The sequence below is a fragment of the Mesoplodon densirostris genome, chromosome 4, assembly GCF_025265405.1.
Source record: "Mesoplodon densirostris isolate mMesDen1 chromosome 4, mMesDen1 primary haplotype, whole genome shotgun sequence".
In the NCBI taxonomy this organism is placed as follows: domain Eukaryota; kingdom Metazoa; phylum Chordata; class Mammalia; order Artiodactyla; family Ziphiidae; genus Mesoplodon; species Mesoplodon densirostris.
In genome coordinates, this window is record NC_082664.1 from 94,053,834 (window position 1) to 94,070,679 (window position 16,846).

Genomic DNA, 16,846 nt, shown 5'->3' on the forward strand with positions numbered 1-16,846 from the left:
TCTTTCTTTGCATTCTTAGCATTCTTAGCATTTCTTTGCATTTAGAACCACTGTTCTAAATTTCTTTGCATTCTGTTCCTTCTCTTTGGGATTAAGTTTTAAACTGTTGGATTATTATTATTTTTTTGGTAACAGCTTTATTAATATGTAATTCACATACCATACAGTTTACTTGTTTAGATTTTACAATTAAATGTTTTTTGGTGTATTCACAGGATTGTGCAACCATCACCATAATCAAAGTTAGAACATTTTCATCACCACCCCTCCCCCCCCGCATCAAAGAACCCAGCATCCCTTAAGCTATCACCTCCCCAATCCCCCGAAAGCCCTAAACAACTGCTAATGTACTTTTGGTCTCTGTAGATTTGCTTATTCTGGACATTTCAAATAAATGGAATCATATAATGTATTTTTTTTGTGACTGTCTTCTTTCACTTAATATAATGTTTTCAAGGTTCATCCATGTTGTAACATGTTATCAGTATTCATTCCTTTTTATGGTTGAATAATATTCCACTGTATTGATATACTACATTTTGTTTATCCATTCATCAATTGATGGGCATTTGGGTCATTTCCACCTTTTGGCTCTATGACTAATAGTGTTGTATAAACACATTCTTAATATGAAAGATTTGGATTATTTAAAAGTGTATTCAGTAAAGCCTGAGAATTGCACAGTTCTTTTTCTCATAATCTGATTCTTATCCTGTGCTGCTAGTTCTCACTTCCCTTCTTAGAAGTTTGTTTTGTTTTGTATCCTTGTAATATCATTGTATTCTTTCTTTTTATTTTTTTCTTTTGCGGTACGTGGGCCTCTCACTGTTGTGGCCTCTCCCATTGTGGAGCACAGGCTCCGAACGCGCAGGCTCAGCGGCCATGGTTCATGGGCCCAGCCGCTCCGTGGCATGTGGGATCTTCCTGGACCGGTGCACGAACCCATGTCCCTTGCATCGGTAGGCGGACTCTCAACCACTGCGCCACGAGAGAAGCCCAATATCATTGTATTCTTTTGGTGTCATTGTATCTTTATAATATCATTGTTAACATTTTTTTGTGTGTGGCTTCTTAGTTCCCCGATCAGGGATGGAACCTGTGCCGCCTGCATTGGGAGCGCAGAGTCTTAATCACTGAGCCACTAGGGAAGTCCCATTGTTAACATTTTTTTATAAAAGTTGTATTATATTCATATAAATGGAATCATATTTGGTTTTCTGTAATTTACTTTTTTTCACTTAATAATATTTCTTAGAGATTCTGGTATATCACTCCATACAGATATATTTCACTTTTTAAGGTCTGAGAGTATTTAATAGTATGAATATCATTATTTAACCACTCAGTTATTAGAGTGTACGTTTAAGTTGCCAGTTTTTCACTCACAAACAATACTGCAGTAAAAATCTTTATACATTTATCCTTGAACATTTTTTATGTTTCTTTAAGCTTGTTCATGAAAATGGAATCTATGTCAAGGATAATGCACATTTAAAATTTTGATAGTTTTAAAAAATAAAAATAAAATTTTAATAGTTGCTGCCAAATGGCCCTGAAAAAAAATATTATTAGATTGTTTATTTCTTGTTAGTTTTTAGGAACTCTTTATGTATGTATTTTTTGTATGAGTGTATATATTTTTGGATAAACTCATTTGTTGTTTTATGTATATTATATATATTATTCCCAGTTTAGCAATTTTCCTTTGACTTTATGATGTTTTTTGTTGTATAGACAGTTTATATTTTATGTAGTATGTTACAGTGTTGAATGATAGCACCCTTGTCTTGATTCTGATATTAATGGGAAAACTTCTAATATTTTTGTCATCAAATATGGTGTTTGTTATTTCTGGCAAGTATCCTTTATTAAATTAAGGACATTTTCTTGTAGCATGTTAAGAGCTTTTTTTTAAATTTAAAATTTTATTAAAAAATCAGGAATGGCTATTTAATATATATATACACATATATATGCATATTTTGAGAGAATCATGGAGTTATAGAGTTTCCCCTTTTATTCTGTTAGAATAGTGCATTTAATCAACATATTTCCTGGTACTCTCTTTATGTTCCTGGAATAAGCTTTGGTCACATATATTATAAAATAATGTATGTTGGATTAAATTTACCAATATTTTATTTAGAGTTTTTGTACCTATTTTCACAAGTGAGAGTAGTCTGTAGTTTGCTTTTGGGGGCTATTTTTAAAAATTTATTTATTTTTATTTATTTACTTATTTTTGGCTGTGTTGTGTCTTCACTGCTGCACGTGGGCTTTCTCTAGTTGCAGTGAATGCAGGCTACTCTTCGTTGCAGTGCGCGGGCTTCTTATTGTAGTGGCTTCTTGTTGCAGAGCACGGGCTCCAGCGTGTGGGCTTCAGTAGTTGCGGCATGTGGGCTCAGTAGTTGTGGCTCGTGGGCTCTAGAGCACAGGCTCAGTACTTGTGGCACATGTGCTTAGTTGCTCTGCGGCATGTGGGATCTTCCAGACCAGGGCTTGAACCTGTGTACCCTGCACTGGCAGGTGGATTCTTAACCACTGTGCCACCAGGGAAGCCCTTGGGAGCTATTCTTGTTATGTGTTAGCATCTGGCTTATACTATTCCCAAAATGAGATGGGAAGGCTTTGCACAGTTTCTATTGTTAGAACCATTTATGAAAAAAAAAAAAGATCATTGTTTTTAAGGTCTTACAGAACTAACTCATAATATTTTCTGGGCCTTGTTAAGGGGATTATTTCCACGATATTTTATGTTTCTTTTTTCTGTTTCTCTGTCCTGTCAAAATCGATGGGGGAGGAGGAATTTTAATCCCTCAGTGGGCAGTGGGAGCTTACTTTGTGGGCTCCTGTGTCCTTCTGACATGCACCTGTCATTGTTTGAGCACTTCTTTACTTTCTGGCACAGCAGTATGTTCCAGGATTGTATTAAACCCTCTCTGCTCCAGCTCTGGCATTATTTCTGCAAAGAGTTCTGATTTCTTTTGAAACCAAGATCTGAGCACTAGGGATGCTCATTGCTACTGGGATGTTAATGCTTCTAGGCCATCTCAACGTTTCACTTTGCATATTTCTTTTTTTTTTTTTTTTGCGGTACGCGGCCCTCTCACTGCTGTGGCCTCTCCCGTTGCGGAGCACAGGCTCCGGACGCGCAGGCTCAGCGGCCATGGCTCATGGGCCCAGCCGCTCCGCAGCATGTGGGATCTTCCTGGACCGGGGCACGAACCCATGTCCCCTACATCAGCAGGCAGACTCTCAACCACTGCGCCACTGCATATTTCTTATAACAAAATATTTCTGGAAATCACTTGAGAAAAATTTCTAGAAACTATATTCTTTTTTAATAGTTTCATATTACTTCATTTTGTAAGTAGTCCATACCTTATTCAAGCATTCTCCTATGTAAGAGTGTTTAGGTTGTTTCTAGTGTTTTGCAATTGCAAACAATTCTGCAATGAATAATCTCATGAATATGTATTTTCATATTGCTGGAGAATACCTTCAGGGTAAATTCTTAGACATAGGATTGTTGGGTAAAAATTAGTGCCAATGGGGGCTTCCCAAGTGGTGCAGTGGTTCAGAATCCACCTGCCAATGCAGGGGACATGGGTTTGAGCCCTAGTCCGGGAAGATCCCACATGCTGCAGAACAACTAAGCCCGTGCACCACAGCTACCGAGCCTGCGAGCCACAACTACTGGGACTGTGCACCACAGCTACTGAAGCCTGTGAGCCTAGAGCCCGTGCTCTGCAATGAGAGAAGCCCATACACAGCAATGAAGAGTAACCCCCGCTCACCACAACTAGAGAAAGCCCGTGCACAGCAACGAAGACCCAACACAGCCAAAAATAAATAAATAAAATAAATTTATTAAAAAAAATTAGTGCCAATATATTTTTCTTAGATATTGCCCAATTCCCCTCCAAATGTGTTGTACCGATTTGCATTCCCAACCCAATATAGAAAAGTGCCTGTTTCCACAGAGCCTCACCAACAGAATGTGTTGTTACTTTTTAATTTTCACAATTCTTATAGTACCTTGGTGTAGTTTTAATTTGCATTTCTCTAATTTCATGTGTTTAAGGTCCATTTATGAACTACTCTTAGTATGGATTTTCTGTTCATATCTCTTGCACATTTTTCTATCTGGTTTTTGGTCATTTTTCACTCAGTTTTTGAGTTTTTTAAGTTGAAGTATAGTTGATTTACAGTATTATATGAGTTTCAGGTGTACAACATAGTGATTCAATATTTTTATAGATTATAGTCCATTTAAAGTTACTACAAAATAATGGCTATATTTCCCTGTGCTATGCAATATATCCTTGTTGCTTATGTATTTTATTCTTAGTAGTCTGTATCTCTTAATGCCATAGCTCTATCTTGCCCTCCCCTTTCCCCACTGGTAACCAATCATTTGTTCTCTATATCTGTGAGTCTGTTTCTGTTTTGTTATATATATTCGTTTGTTTTACTTTTTAGATTCCACATGTAAGTGAAAGTATTTGTCTTTCTCTGACTTATTTCACTAAGCGTAATATTCTCTAGGTTTATCCACATTGTTGCAAATGGCAGATTTCCGTTCTTTTTCTGGCTGAGTAGTCTGTTGTGTGTGTATGTATGTTTGTGTGTATGTATATATAGGTATATATATATATCACATCATCTTTATCCATCATATTCATCAGTTGATGGACCCTTAGGTTGCTCCCATATCTTGGCTATTGTAAATAATGCTGCTATGAAAGTAGGTTATCTTTTCATTTTATTGATGGTTTCTTTTGCTGTGCCAAAGCATTGAAGTTTAATTAGGTTCCGTTTGTTTATTTTTGCTTTTATTTCTTTTGCCTTAGGAGACAGATTCAAAACAATATTGCTACAATTTATGTCAAAGAATGTTCTGCCTGTGTTCTGTTCTAAGAGTGTTACGGTTTCAGAGTTTTTTTTTAAATATAAAGAATATATCTGTAACATGTTGTAAATATTTTCTCTTAGTTTGCTAGTTTTCTTTTGACTTTGATTATAACATTTTCTGTCATGTAAATGTTTTTAAAAATCTTTATATAGTCAAATTTGTCAAGTTAAAAAAATTGCCTCAGAATTTTGAGTCATAGTTAGAAAACCTCTCCCCTATGTTGAGTTATACTGAAATTCATTTGTTTTCTTCTAGTGCCTGATCCATTTGGAGTTTATTCTTGTGTAAGAGAGAGTCCTAATTTTATCTTTCCCAAAAGTTTAAGCAGTTGTACTACCACTGTTTATTAAAAAGTTAATCTTTGCGTCGTGATTTGAGATGCCACTTTCCTCATATACTAAGTTTCTGTATGTACTTGTATCTATTTCTGAACCTTTTATTCTACTGAAGTCTGCTTGTCTATATATGTGCTGGTACCTCACTGTTGTCATTACAGAGGCTTTATAGTATGTTTTAATGTTTGGTAGGGTTACTCCGTCCTCACGGTTGTTCTTTTTTAATGTTTTCCCCACTATTCCTGCATATTTGTTTTCCACATGATTTTTTGTATCAACTTGTCTACCTCTATAAGAAAACCTTGTTGGTATTTTTTTTGGGGGGTTGCATTAAATTTATAAATTAACTTGGGATTAACTATCCTTATGATGTTGGGTCATCTTATCCAAGAACAAGGGATGTCTTTCCATTTCTTTGAGTCTATTCTATGTCTTTCAAGAGTGTTTAAAGCTTTACTTAAATAAATTTTGCACATTTCTTGTTAAATTTATTCCTAAATATTTAGTCTTTTCTTGTTGCTATGAACAAAGTTTGCTCTACCATTATAGCCTTAATTGGTCTTGTTTTTGCACATGAAGGGTATTCATGTTTGAGTATTCATTTTATATCCTGCTATATTTGTGAATTCTTTATTATTTAAGTTGGTTTTATTTATTTATTTTAAATAACGTGAAAATCAATTCCCAGCAGTATCATGGATGAGCTATCTTTTATTTTTATTTTTTTAAAAATTTATTTATGTATTTATTTGATTTTTGGCTGTGTTGGGTCTTTGTTGCTGTGCACGGCTTTCTCTAGTTGTGGTGAGCGGGGACTACCCTACGTTGCGGTGCGTGGGCTGCTTATCGTGGTGGCTTCTCTTGTTGCAGAGCACGGGCTCTAGGCACGCGGGCTTCAGTAGTTGTGGCACGCGGGCTCAGTAGTTGTAGCTCACAGTCTCTAGAACGCAGGCTCAGTAGTTGTGGCACACCAGCTTAGTTGCTCCATGGCATGTGGGATCTTCCTGGACCAGGGATTGAACCCATGTCCCCTGCATTGGCAGGCGGATTCTTAACTACTGTGCCACCAGGGAAGTCCCTAAGTTGGTTTTATAATTGATTCTCTGGGACTCTCTTGGCATCCTACTATATTATCTCCAAGTAGAGATAGTTTTATTTCTTTTTTGATTCTTGATTTCTCTTGTCTAATTGCATTGGCTGATACCTCCAGTATTGTGTGGATTAGATGTGGAGATAGTAGAACTTTTTGTCTTGTTTTTGATCTTAGTGGAAATGTCTCTAGAATTTCCTCATTAATTAGCTTTGGATTTAAGACTGAGATATATGTAATCATGTTAAGATAAACATCTTTGGGAATAAATTTTATTGGGAGCTTTTTAACACCTATGGAAGTAGTCCTATAATTTTTTTCTCCTTAGATTTATTATGATATATTATTTTAATGGATCATCTTAATATTTTCAACTTTTCATTCCTGGAGTTAATGCCACTTGATATGAATTATTTTCTTAATATGGTGCTGCCTTATGTTTACTAATATTTTATTAAGTACTTTTGTATTAATATTCAAGAGTGACATTAGTCTGTAGGCATATTTTCTTGGACTATCTTTATCTGGTTTAGGTATCAATGTTACACTTGCTTCATAACAAGAATTAGACCACTTTATTTTATTATTTTATTTTATTTTATTTTATTTATTTATTTATTTATTTTTTTGCAGTACACGGGCCTCTCACTGTTGTGGCCTCTCCTGTTGCAGAGCACAGGCTCTGGACGCGCAGGCCCAGCAGCATGGCTCATGGGCCCAGCCGCTCCGTGGCATGTGGGATCTTCCCGGACCGGGGCACGAACCCATGTCCCCTGCATCGGCAGGTGTACTCTCAACCACTGTGCCACCAGGGAAGCCCTTCTTTATTTTTCAGTGCTCTGGAACAACTCATGGAGTATATGGGCTATCTGATGTTCATGCTTGGGTAGAACTCTCTTGTAAAACATCTGAGCTTAATGCATATGTGTGAGGTGGTTCTTTGATGACTTTATTTCTTCTTTGGAAATGGATCTGTTTTTATAAATTGTATTTCCTTAGGAAATTATCCATTTCTTTAGGATTTCTGTTGTGGCCATACCACAGAAACAGGATGGATTCCCACCCCCAAATTTGGTTTGGATGTTGAGACTGATAATACCACATGAACAAGAGGGTATGAAAAGTTTATTACTCACATAATGAGGCTTTCTGGGGAGGGCAGAGCAGGCCACCCAAGCTGGCCAAAAATGGCTTGAGAGAGCAAGGAAAGGAGACTAGCTTGAGGTTTTTGTAGTGGTTAGGAGATGGAACTGGTGTGCTGTGGTTTGGTTGGTGACAAAAGAGAGAGCACCTGGGCTTTTTTATCCACTTGCTTGATATGAGGCAGAAGGGGAAAGAGGAAGAGTTGAAGCTCAAAAGCTGTAAGTAAACATCAAAAAATGGAGTCAGTTTCTTTATTACAGTTTAAATTTATTTGGATAGAGGTCTACAAAATAGTCTCTTATGACTTTTAAAATTTCTTTTGTTTAATGTTATCTCATCCTTGTTATTTCTTTTTTTTTTTTTTTTTTTTTTTTTTTGCGGTATGCGGGCCTCTCACTGTTGTGGCCTCCCCCGTTGCGGAGCACAGGCTCCGGACGCGCAGGCTCCGGACGCGCAGGCTCAGCGGCCATGGCTCACAGGCCCAGCCGCTCCGCGGCATATGGGATCCTCCCAGACCGGGGCACGAACCCGTATCCCCTGCATCGGCAGGCGGACTCTCAACCACTTGCGCCACCAGGGAGGCCCTATCCTTGTTATTTCTTATTTTGTTTATTTATGCTTTATCAGCCCCCATTTTCTTAATTCATTAGCTAGTGCCTTGTCTATTTTGTTAATTTTTCCCCTAAAAACCCAGGGTTTAATTTGTTAACCAGGTCTACTGTTTTTCTACTCCCCATATCATTACTTTCTACTTTTGTCTTTTTGAGTCTTTCCTTACACTTTCTTTTATTGATGTGACTGATATATATGATTTCAACTTAGTCATTCTATTTTATAATTATGTGTTATAATGTAGTTTCTGTGTTTATTTACTGGTTTATCTATCTGTTTTTGAAATTTCTTTGGTAGTTAGGAAGATTGATATTTTTGTTCTGTTGGTTACTTTTGTATTTATATATCTTTTTAATGCCCTGAAAAAGCAGGGGACTTTTCTTACTTAACCTTTTACTATCTGCTTTGTTAGTTTATTTTTCTCATATAAAAACATGAACCTTTTAAATAATTCTATCTAGAATCTGATGGACAAATAACCTAAGTTGTTTCAACCCTCTCAATAAAATGGAAGATACAAGGCAGAGAGCAACAAGATTTATCAATATCATCATAAAAATCACCCTAGTGTTCTAATAGCACTTCCAGTCCTGATGTAAACTAAACATTTAATTACCTACCATCTTTCATTGCTTCTAGTGGATCCTTATTCATATGCTGCAGAGTAGAAACAGTACTGAACCAAGGAATCAGAAGCTTATAATAACTGCCATTTACTGAACAAGTACTTCATGCCAGCCCTAGGCTAGACACTCTTCCTACAATATCTTATTTAATCTTCCAAATAACTCAATTCATATTTCCACCCCATATAAAGGTGAATGAGGTTAAGGAATTTCATCACATGGTCGAGAACGGGTTTGAGCCCAGGTCTACCTGACTACACAGGTCACAGTCTCCCTGGGGCACTTTTTTTCTAGGAGTTTAATAATACTTTTTCATATGCCTGTGTCATAACTTTAAAAAATTTGTTGCTTTGTCATTCTTAATGGTATCTTTTAAGTTTTTGATTGCCTATGTAGCAATCAATGAGTTTATTTTCATCTTTTCTTCTTTTACACCTCTCATTTTTAAATGGATGTACTTTTTCTTTCTAGTGGTGGTTTTAGATTAATCTTAGTTTGCTCTTTTCACTCAGTTTCTTTTTCCAGTGGCTCGCAGTGTTTTGCCTCTTTCTTTCATTTAAAGTTTATGCATTCTCTTCTACTTATAACAAAGATACAGTTGTCTAGTTATAATAAAGAAATAAAAATATCGCTTATTCTTTCTTGTTCTAAATTGTTTTGGAGGATATATGGGGAAAATCAGATTTAGGCAGCTATCATTATCCACATCTACTTGGGAGTCCAGTAAATCTATCTTGAATGATGTGCTAGAGATATCCATTATTATCTCCCTCTCCACATCTTCTGTTGTCATCCACAACCTCTGCTGAAGGAGTGGACCCAGGTGATCATATGTGTAACTAAAGCAAGTGACCTTGTTTATATCAAATAGCTTTTCCTTTTTGGCCAAAAGTAATTGGACCAGGATGGATACAGGACCTATATGCTGCCAACCAGATTATCTTTTTGAGAATTTGAATTAGGGACACAGAGACTTAATCAGAAATTATAGGACATTGAAGTTGTTGAATCTTCTAGACTTGAGGCCACAGTGTCATGAAAACTGAAGGGATGGAAGAGCAAAAACTCAGAGGCTCACAGAGGCAACTGGAATGTGAAGAGCATTGAGCAGAGGGAAATGGTGATGGTGTTTTTGGAGGGATGAAAGAATGAGACAAGAAAGAGAGAGCCAAACACACAATTTAAATAGAGTTTTTGGGGACAGAGCATGACTGCTGCACTGGTGTGTCAAGCGGGAGAGGCAGCCACTGAGGAAAAAAGAAAAGAATGGTTCATCTGACCTAGAGCATGGACATGCCTACAATCCAATTTTGAGCATGCAGAAATGGACAACAGTCTGAAATAGTGAAGCAATGAGAAGGAAGAAATCTGGATCCTTGAATGACCATCTGGAGTGGAGCTACCCTGCCAATTAAGACTCTTCATGTTTGTATGACAAATACAAGATGTTAGCATCTGGCTGGATGTAGAATGCTGATGAAGAAAATTCCACTATAACATCAGCTCTGGCTTCCTGGAGAGCTCAAGGTAACAGAGTAGAAGGATGTGAGCTCACCCCTTTTTACAAGAACACCAAAATCACAACTAACTGCTGAACAACCACTGAAAAAAAAATAGTGGAACCTACCAAAAAAGATACCCTACATCCAAAGACGAAGAAGAAGCCATAACGAGTTGATAGAAGGGGCACAAGTGCAATAAAATCTAATCCCATACCTGCTGGGTGGGTGACCCACAAACTGGGAAATAATTATACCACAGAAATTCTCCCACAGGAGTGAAAGTTCTGAGCCCCACATCAGGCTTCCCAGTGTGGGGTTCCGGCAATGGGAGAAGAAGCCCCCAGAGAATCTGGCTTTGAAGGCCAGAAGGGTTTGATCACAGGAACTCCACAGGACTGAGGGAAACAGAAACTTCACTCTAGGAAAGCACACACAAGGTCTTGTGTGCACCAGGACCCAGGGGAACAAAGCAGTGACCCCATAAGAGACTGGGCCAGACCTACCTGCTAGTGTTGGAGGGTCTCCTGCAGAGTCAGGGGGGTGGCTGAAGCTCACGGTGGGGACAAGGACACTGGCAACAGCAATTCTGGGGAGTACTCACTGGCGTGAGCCCTCCCGGAAGCCACCATTAGCCCCACCCAAAAGTCTGTAGACTCCAGTGCGGGGACACCTCAGGTGAGACGACAAACAGGGCGGGAACACAGCCCCACGCATCACAGTCCTAGGAGGTCATCCTGAATAACTTCCAAGAATATTCAATGTATCTTTCTATCATTATAATAAATTTCCTTTTTTCTTAAATTTTTTTGGTGTGGTTTTATGTTTCTTGTAACTAATCTTTAAGATCAATCATTTAATTAGTGAATGTCTTGAATATAGTAGGTCTAATAAATATTTACTGTCTTGGTGTTATTACTCAGATACAATATATTGTGGGACTACAAACAGTGGGGGTATTCATAGAAGTGACTTGAGATGATTTAACAGCGTAAAATTATTAAATATAAGCATTTTTGACGTGGAAGGGACCTATGAGGAATATCTTGTTCAAATGCTCTACTTTTGCAGAAGAGAGTCCAAGGGAAAATGATTTGCCAAACTTTGGCATTGAATTAGAACCCCCATTGGAATTAGAACTGTAGTCTCCTGATATCCAGTCTAGTTTTCATTTGACTGTACTGGGTTGAATAGCATCCCTCCTAATTCATGTCCACCTGGAACCTCACAATGTAATATTATTTGAACTAGCATCTTTTTTTTTTTTTTTTTTTTTGCGGTATGCGGGCCTCTCACTGTTGTGGCCTCTCCCGTCGCGGAGCACAGGCTCCGGATGCGCAGGCCCAGTGGCCATGGCTCACGGGCCCAGCCGCTCCGCGGCATATGGGATCCTCCCAGACCGGGGCACGAACCCGTATCCCCTGCATCGGCAGGCGGACTCTCAACCACTGCGCCACCAGGGAGGCCCTGAACTAGCATCTTTACATATGTAATCAAGTTAAGATGAAGTCATACTGAATCAAGGTGGGCCCTAATCCAATAAGCCTGATGTCCTTACAAGAAGGAAAAACAGAGTCACAGATAGAGACACACAGAGAGAATTCCATGTGATGACATAGGCAGAGATTGGAGTGATACAGCAGCAAGCCAAAGAATGCCAAGGATTGATGGTCACCATCAGAAACTAAAAAGAGGCAAGGAAGGATTTTCCCCTTTAGGTTTCAGAGGTGCATGGTCCTGCCAACACTCTGATTTTGCCTCTGCAACTCAGAGACAATAAATTTCTGTTGTTTTAAGTTACCCAGTTTGTGATACTTTATTATGGCAGCTCTAGGAAACTGATACACTACTCCATGCTATTATTTTTTAGTAGAAAGAGATTCTTCTCTGAATATCATTGAGAAATTATCCAGAAAGTTAATTCTGTTGAAGCAAAGAATGTTTTTTCTGTTGTGTACATCAGTATTAAATTTTTTACTCTTCTGTGTGCTTAGCTATACTCTTGTGTCACTTAACGGGTTACAATATTGTTCCATCCTGAGATTTTCAAGGAAGTATGTCAGTAAAAGAGTTTGCTTTTATCATTTTTAAAGATAATGGTGGTAGGTATATGAAATGTGTATGTGTGTGTGTGTGTGTGTATCTTATGAGTTTTTCTATTATCTGGGTATTCTGAAATATTCTACTCTTGTTTTCAGATTGCTGAAGCTAAAAGAGATGTTTAATTCTAAATTTGGATCCGTTCCCAAGTTTTATGTTCGAGCACCAGGAAGAGTCAATATCATAGGTATTTCAAAAGTTCCTTCTCTTAATTTTTTTCTTCCTTTGGTAAGATCCAAATTTTCGTCAATACGTCGGGAGGACTGAAAAAACAGAATGTTTCACATACATCTACTATAGCAAGATAAGTTTTGCATAAGGAACACTATATTTTCATCTTTCCCAATCCATGTTATTAATATTAATTTTGTCCATTCATTTTTAAAATTTAGAAATTTGTTGAGACCCAGTTATTTGCATTATTTTCATGAGAGATGGACAGAGTTTTCTGTGCTGCAGGTTAAGTTTTTAGACTGCAGTGAGTAATTTTGATGGTTTTACATTTACTCATTGGATTAGAAGAATACAGGAAAACCGAATAATTCCTTGCTTTTAAAAGTGTGGTGACCTGAAGAATGAATACGTTTTATCAAGAGAAAATGGGATGGGGAGCTGAGAAAAATCCAAATCAAAGGAGGATTAAAAAGAAAACTTTCTGTACTGGAAAGTGTAAACATATAAAAAAGTAGTTGGAATAATATAATGAACTCCTATGTACCTAAAATGTAGCTTCAATTATTATCAACTCAGGCAGTCTTATTTTGAAGTAAATAATGGAGGATTTTAAAAATATGAGATGTTTGAGCATGGTTAAATGAGGTGGGGAGGGGGAATTGAGTAAAATCAGTAGAGAGAGACAGGTCAAAGATACCTGAAAAGGGAGGAACTGATGATGGAGCAGGATTCCCAAGAAGGCAAGAAGGGCTGGTGTCTATGGCAAGGGAAGAGGGCCACTTTGACTCTCTTTTTTTTTTTTTTTTTTTCCTTGCGGTACGCTGGCCTCTCACTGCTGTGGCCTCTCCCGTTGCGGAGCACAGGCTCCGGACGCGCAGGCCCAGCGGCCATGGCCCACGGGCCCAGCTGCTCCGCGGCATGTGGGATCCTCCTGGACCGGGGCACGAACCCGCGTCCCCCACAGTGGCAGGTAGACTCTCAACCACTGCGCCACCAGGGAAGCCCTTTGACTCTTTTTTAACAGAAGGCAGGGAAGAAAAGGATGCAGGTTGATGCAGGTAAATGTATAATTTTGGTATAGAAGGTTGAGGGAGTTCTTTTGGGGGAGAGTTGGAGGTGTTGGAAGTTTAAGGAGATGGCAGAAAGTTTGAAACAGCTTTGTCAAGGATGGGAGAAGGAGAGGACTGGGGAAAAAAAAGTTTGCTGGGTAACATTGAGATCTGGTTAGAGCAGGAGACCATAGAATTGTAACAGTACCAATCTGCAAAGTTGTTCATTTTACCCCCTCAGCTAGTCTAAGTTGCCTGTGTGTGATCTAGGTTTGGGGTTTTGTTTTGGATGGAGGTTACAAGAGAATGACATCAAGAATTCACCGATATTGTCAGAAGGGTAGGTGAAGTAATGAACCCTGGAATCTATGCTAGGTAGAAAAAGAAAGAGGTAGGAGGCAACCTATAGGGTAGAAAGGGCAAAGAACTGACTCTGAGGAACAGGCGATAGGATAAACGGAGTAAGAGAAATGGCAGGATGGGAAGTTTTAGTAAAGAATTTGATATTTGAAACAAAAGTTTCACAGGTAGAAAAGTTCCAGGTGATAGGAAGGTCTGTGGTCATTACTGGATTTGTCAAGTCCACGGAAGTAGATAGCTGAAGCAGAGAGGAGGTCAAGTTTTCCAGAGGTGAAGGGATTAGGAAGCAGGGGCCTTGGGCTGGGTTGTTTACTTGGATGTTATCCAGGCATTGCAGGACTGGGATAGAGAGGGTGGAATGAGATGCAAAGGTCTTCAGTGAGGAGCAGATGTCTGGGAGTCAGAAATGAAAATGATGAAGACAAGAGAATGTGGTATGAGCCTCCGAGGAAGAGGACAGGAAGAAATCCTGGAAACAACAGAGTGGGAGGAGGTCATCAGGAACTCCTCGCTATTGTGAGAGGACTGCAAAGAAGCAATATCCTCAGAGGAGAGAGAGCCAAGTTTCACTTAGTTTTGGGAGTAAGCATTCCAAACTAAGGTATTTCCTGAATAAGTAATTCTTATTCTAGTAAATGTATTGACTATTTTCTGATTTTAAAAAAGGGGGGATTATGTTCCAAGGTAGTTAATTAGTTAGTGCTTGGGATGAAACGAATTTCAATCTTTATTAAAAGCATTATTATATTTTCTGTTAAAATATCCAAAATGTAATCATGGTTGTTGTCCTTACTTGCCAGGAGTTCATGCTCCCTCCCTGCCCCTCACCCAGGATGTTTCCATCAGTTTTCGCAGAGGGAGGAATCTTTATTCTCAGAAGGCTGTCATTCACACTGTAGCCTTCCCAACAGAATCTGGTGGCTCCCTAGAGTTCTGCTTACTTATTTATTTATTTTAATTAAAAAAAATTTTAACATCTTTATTGGAGTATAATTACTTTACAGTTGTGTGTTAGTTTCTGCTGTATAACAAAGTGAATCAGCTATACATATACATATATCACCATATCTTCTCCCTCTTGTTTCTCCTTCCCACCCTCCCTATCCCATCCTTCTAGGTGGACACAAAGCACTGAGCTGATTTCCCCGTGCTATGCAGCTGCTTCCCACTAGCTATCTATTTTACATTTGGTAGTGTATATATGTCCATACCACTCTCTTACTTCGTCCTAGCTTACCCTTCCCCCTCCCTGTGTCCTCAAGTCCATTCACTACGTCTGCGTCTTTATTCCTGTCCTGTCCCTAGGTTCTTCAGAACCTTTTTTTTTTTTTTTAGATTCCATATATATGTGTTAGCATATGGTATTTGTTTTTCTCTTTCTGACTTACTTCACTCTGTATGATGGACTCTAGGTCCATCCACCTCACTACAAAAAATTCAATTTCGTTTCTTTTTATGGCTGAGTAATATTCCATTGTATATATGTGCCACATCTTCTTTATCCATTCATCTGTCGATAGACACTTAGGTTACTTCCAAGTCCTGGCTACTGTAAATAGAGCTGCAATGAACATTGTGATACATGACTCTTTTTGCATTATGGTTTTCTCAGGGTATATGCCCAGTAGTGGTATTGCTGGGTCATATGGTAGTTCTATTTTTAGTTTTTTGAGAAACCTCCATACTGTTCTCCATAGTGGCTGTATCAGTTTACATTCCCACCAACAGTGCAAGAGGGTTCCCTTTTCTCCGTACCCTCTCCAGCATTTACTGTTTGTAGATTTTTTGATGATGGCCATTCTGACTGGTGTGAGGTGATACCTCATTGTAGTTTTGATTTGCATTTCTCTGATGATTAGTGATGTTGGGCATCCTTTCATGTGTTTGTTGGTAATCTGTATATCTTCTTTGGAGAAATGTCTATTTAGGTCTTCTGCCCATTTTTGGATTGGGTTGTTTGTTTTTTTGATATTAAGCTGCATGAGCTGCTTGTATATTTTGGAGATTAATCTTTTGTCAGTTGCTTCTTTTGCAAATATTTTCTCCCATTCTGAGGGTTGTCTTTTCGTCTTGTTTATGGTTTCCTTTGCTGTGCAAAAGTTTTAAGTTTCATTAGGTCCCATTTGTTTATTTTTGTTTTTATTTCCATTTCTCTAGGACATGGGTCAAAAAGGATATTGCTGTGATTTATGTCATAGAGTGTTCTGCCTATGTTTTCCTCTAAGAGTTTAATAGTGTCTGGCCTTACATTTAGGTCTTTAATCCATTTTGAGTTTATTCTTGTGTATGGTGTTAGGGAGTATTCTAATTTCATTCTTTTACATGAAGCTGTCCAGTTTTCCCAGCACCACTTATTGAAGAGGGTGTCTTTTCTCCCTTGTATATTCCTGCCTCCTTTATCAAAGATAAAGTGACCATATGTGTGTGGGTTTATCTCTGGGCTTTCTATCCTGTTTCATTGACCTATATTTCTGTTTTTGTTTCAGTACCATTCTGTCTTGATTACTGTAGCTTTGTAGTATAGTCTGAAGTCGGGGAGCCTGATTCCTCCAGCTCCGTTTTTCTTTCTCAAGATTGCTTTGGCTATTCAGGGTCTTTTATGTTTCCATACAAATTGAAATTTATTGTTCTGGGTTTGTGAAAATTGCCATTGGTAGTTTGATAGGGATTGCACTGAATCTGTAGATTGCTTTGGGTAGTATAGTCATTTTCACAATGTTGATTCTTCCAATCCAGGAACGTGGTATATCTCTCCATCCGTTTGTATCACTTTTAATTTCTTAAATCAGTGTCATAGTTTTCTGTATACAGGTCTTTTGTTTCCTTAGGTAGGTTTATTCCTAGGTGTTTTATTCTTTTTGTTGCAAAGGTAAATGGGAGTGTTTCCTTAATTTCTCTTTCACATTTTTCATCATTAGTGTATAGGAATGCAAGAGATTTCTG

At 38.2% G+C, this 16,846-nt stretch overlaps 1 protein-coding gene across 4 annotated transcripts in view; it reads left to right on the forward strand.

Moving 5' to 3' along the window:
* Window positions 1-16,846, forward strand: part of GALK2 (galactokinase 2) — a 142,911-nt gene that overhangs the window by 13,332 nt on the left and 112,733 nt on the right. For all 4 annotated transcript variants that reach the window (XM_060096803.1, XM_060096806.1, XM_060096805.1 and 1 more), the window contains one exon: window positions 12,419-12,507. In XM_060096803.1, coding sequence (XP_059952786.1) covers window positions 12,419-12,507 — 89 coding nt within the window. The remainder of the gene's footprint in view (window positions 1-12,418; window positions 12,508-16,846) is intronic.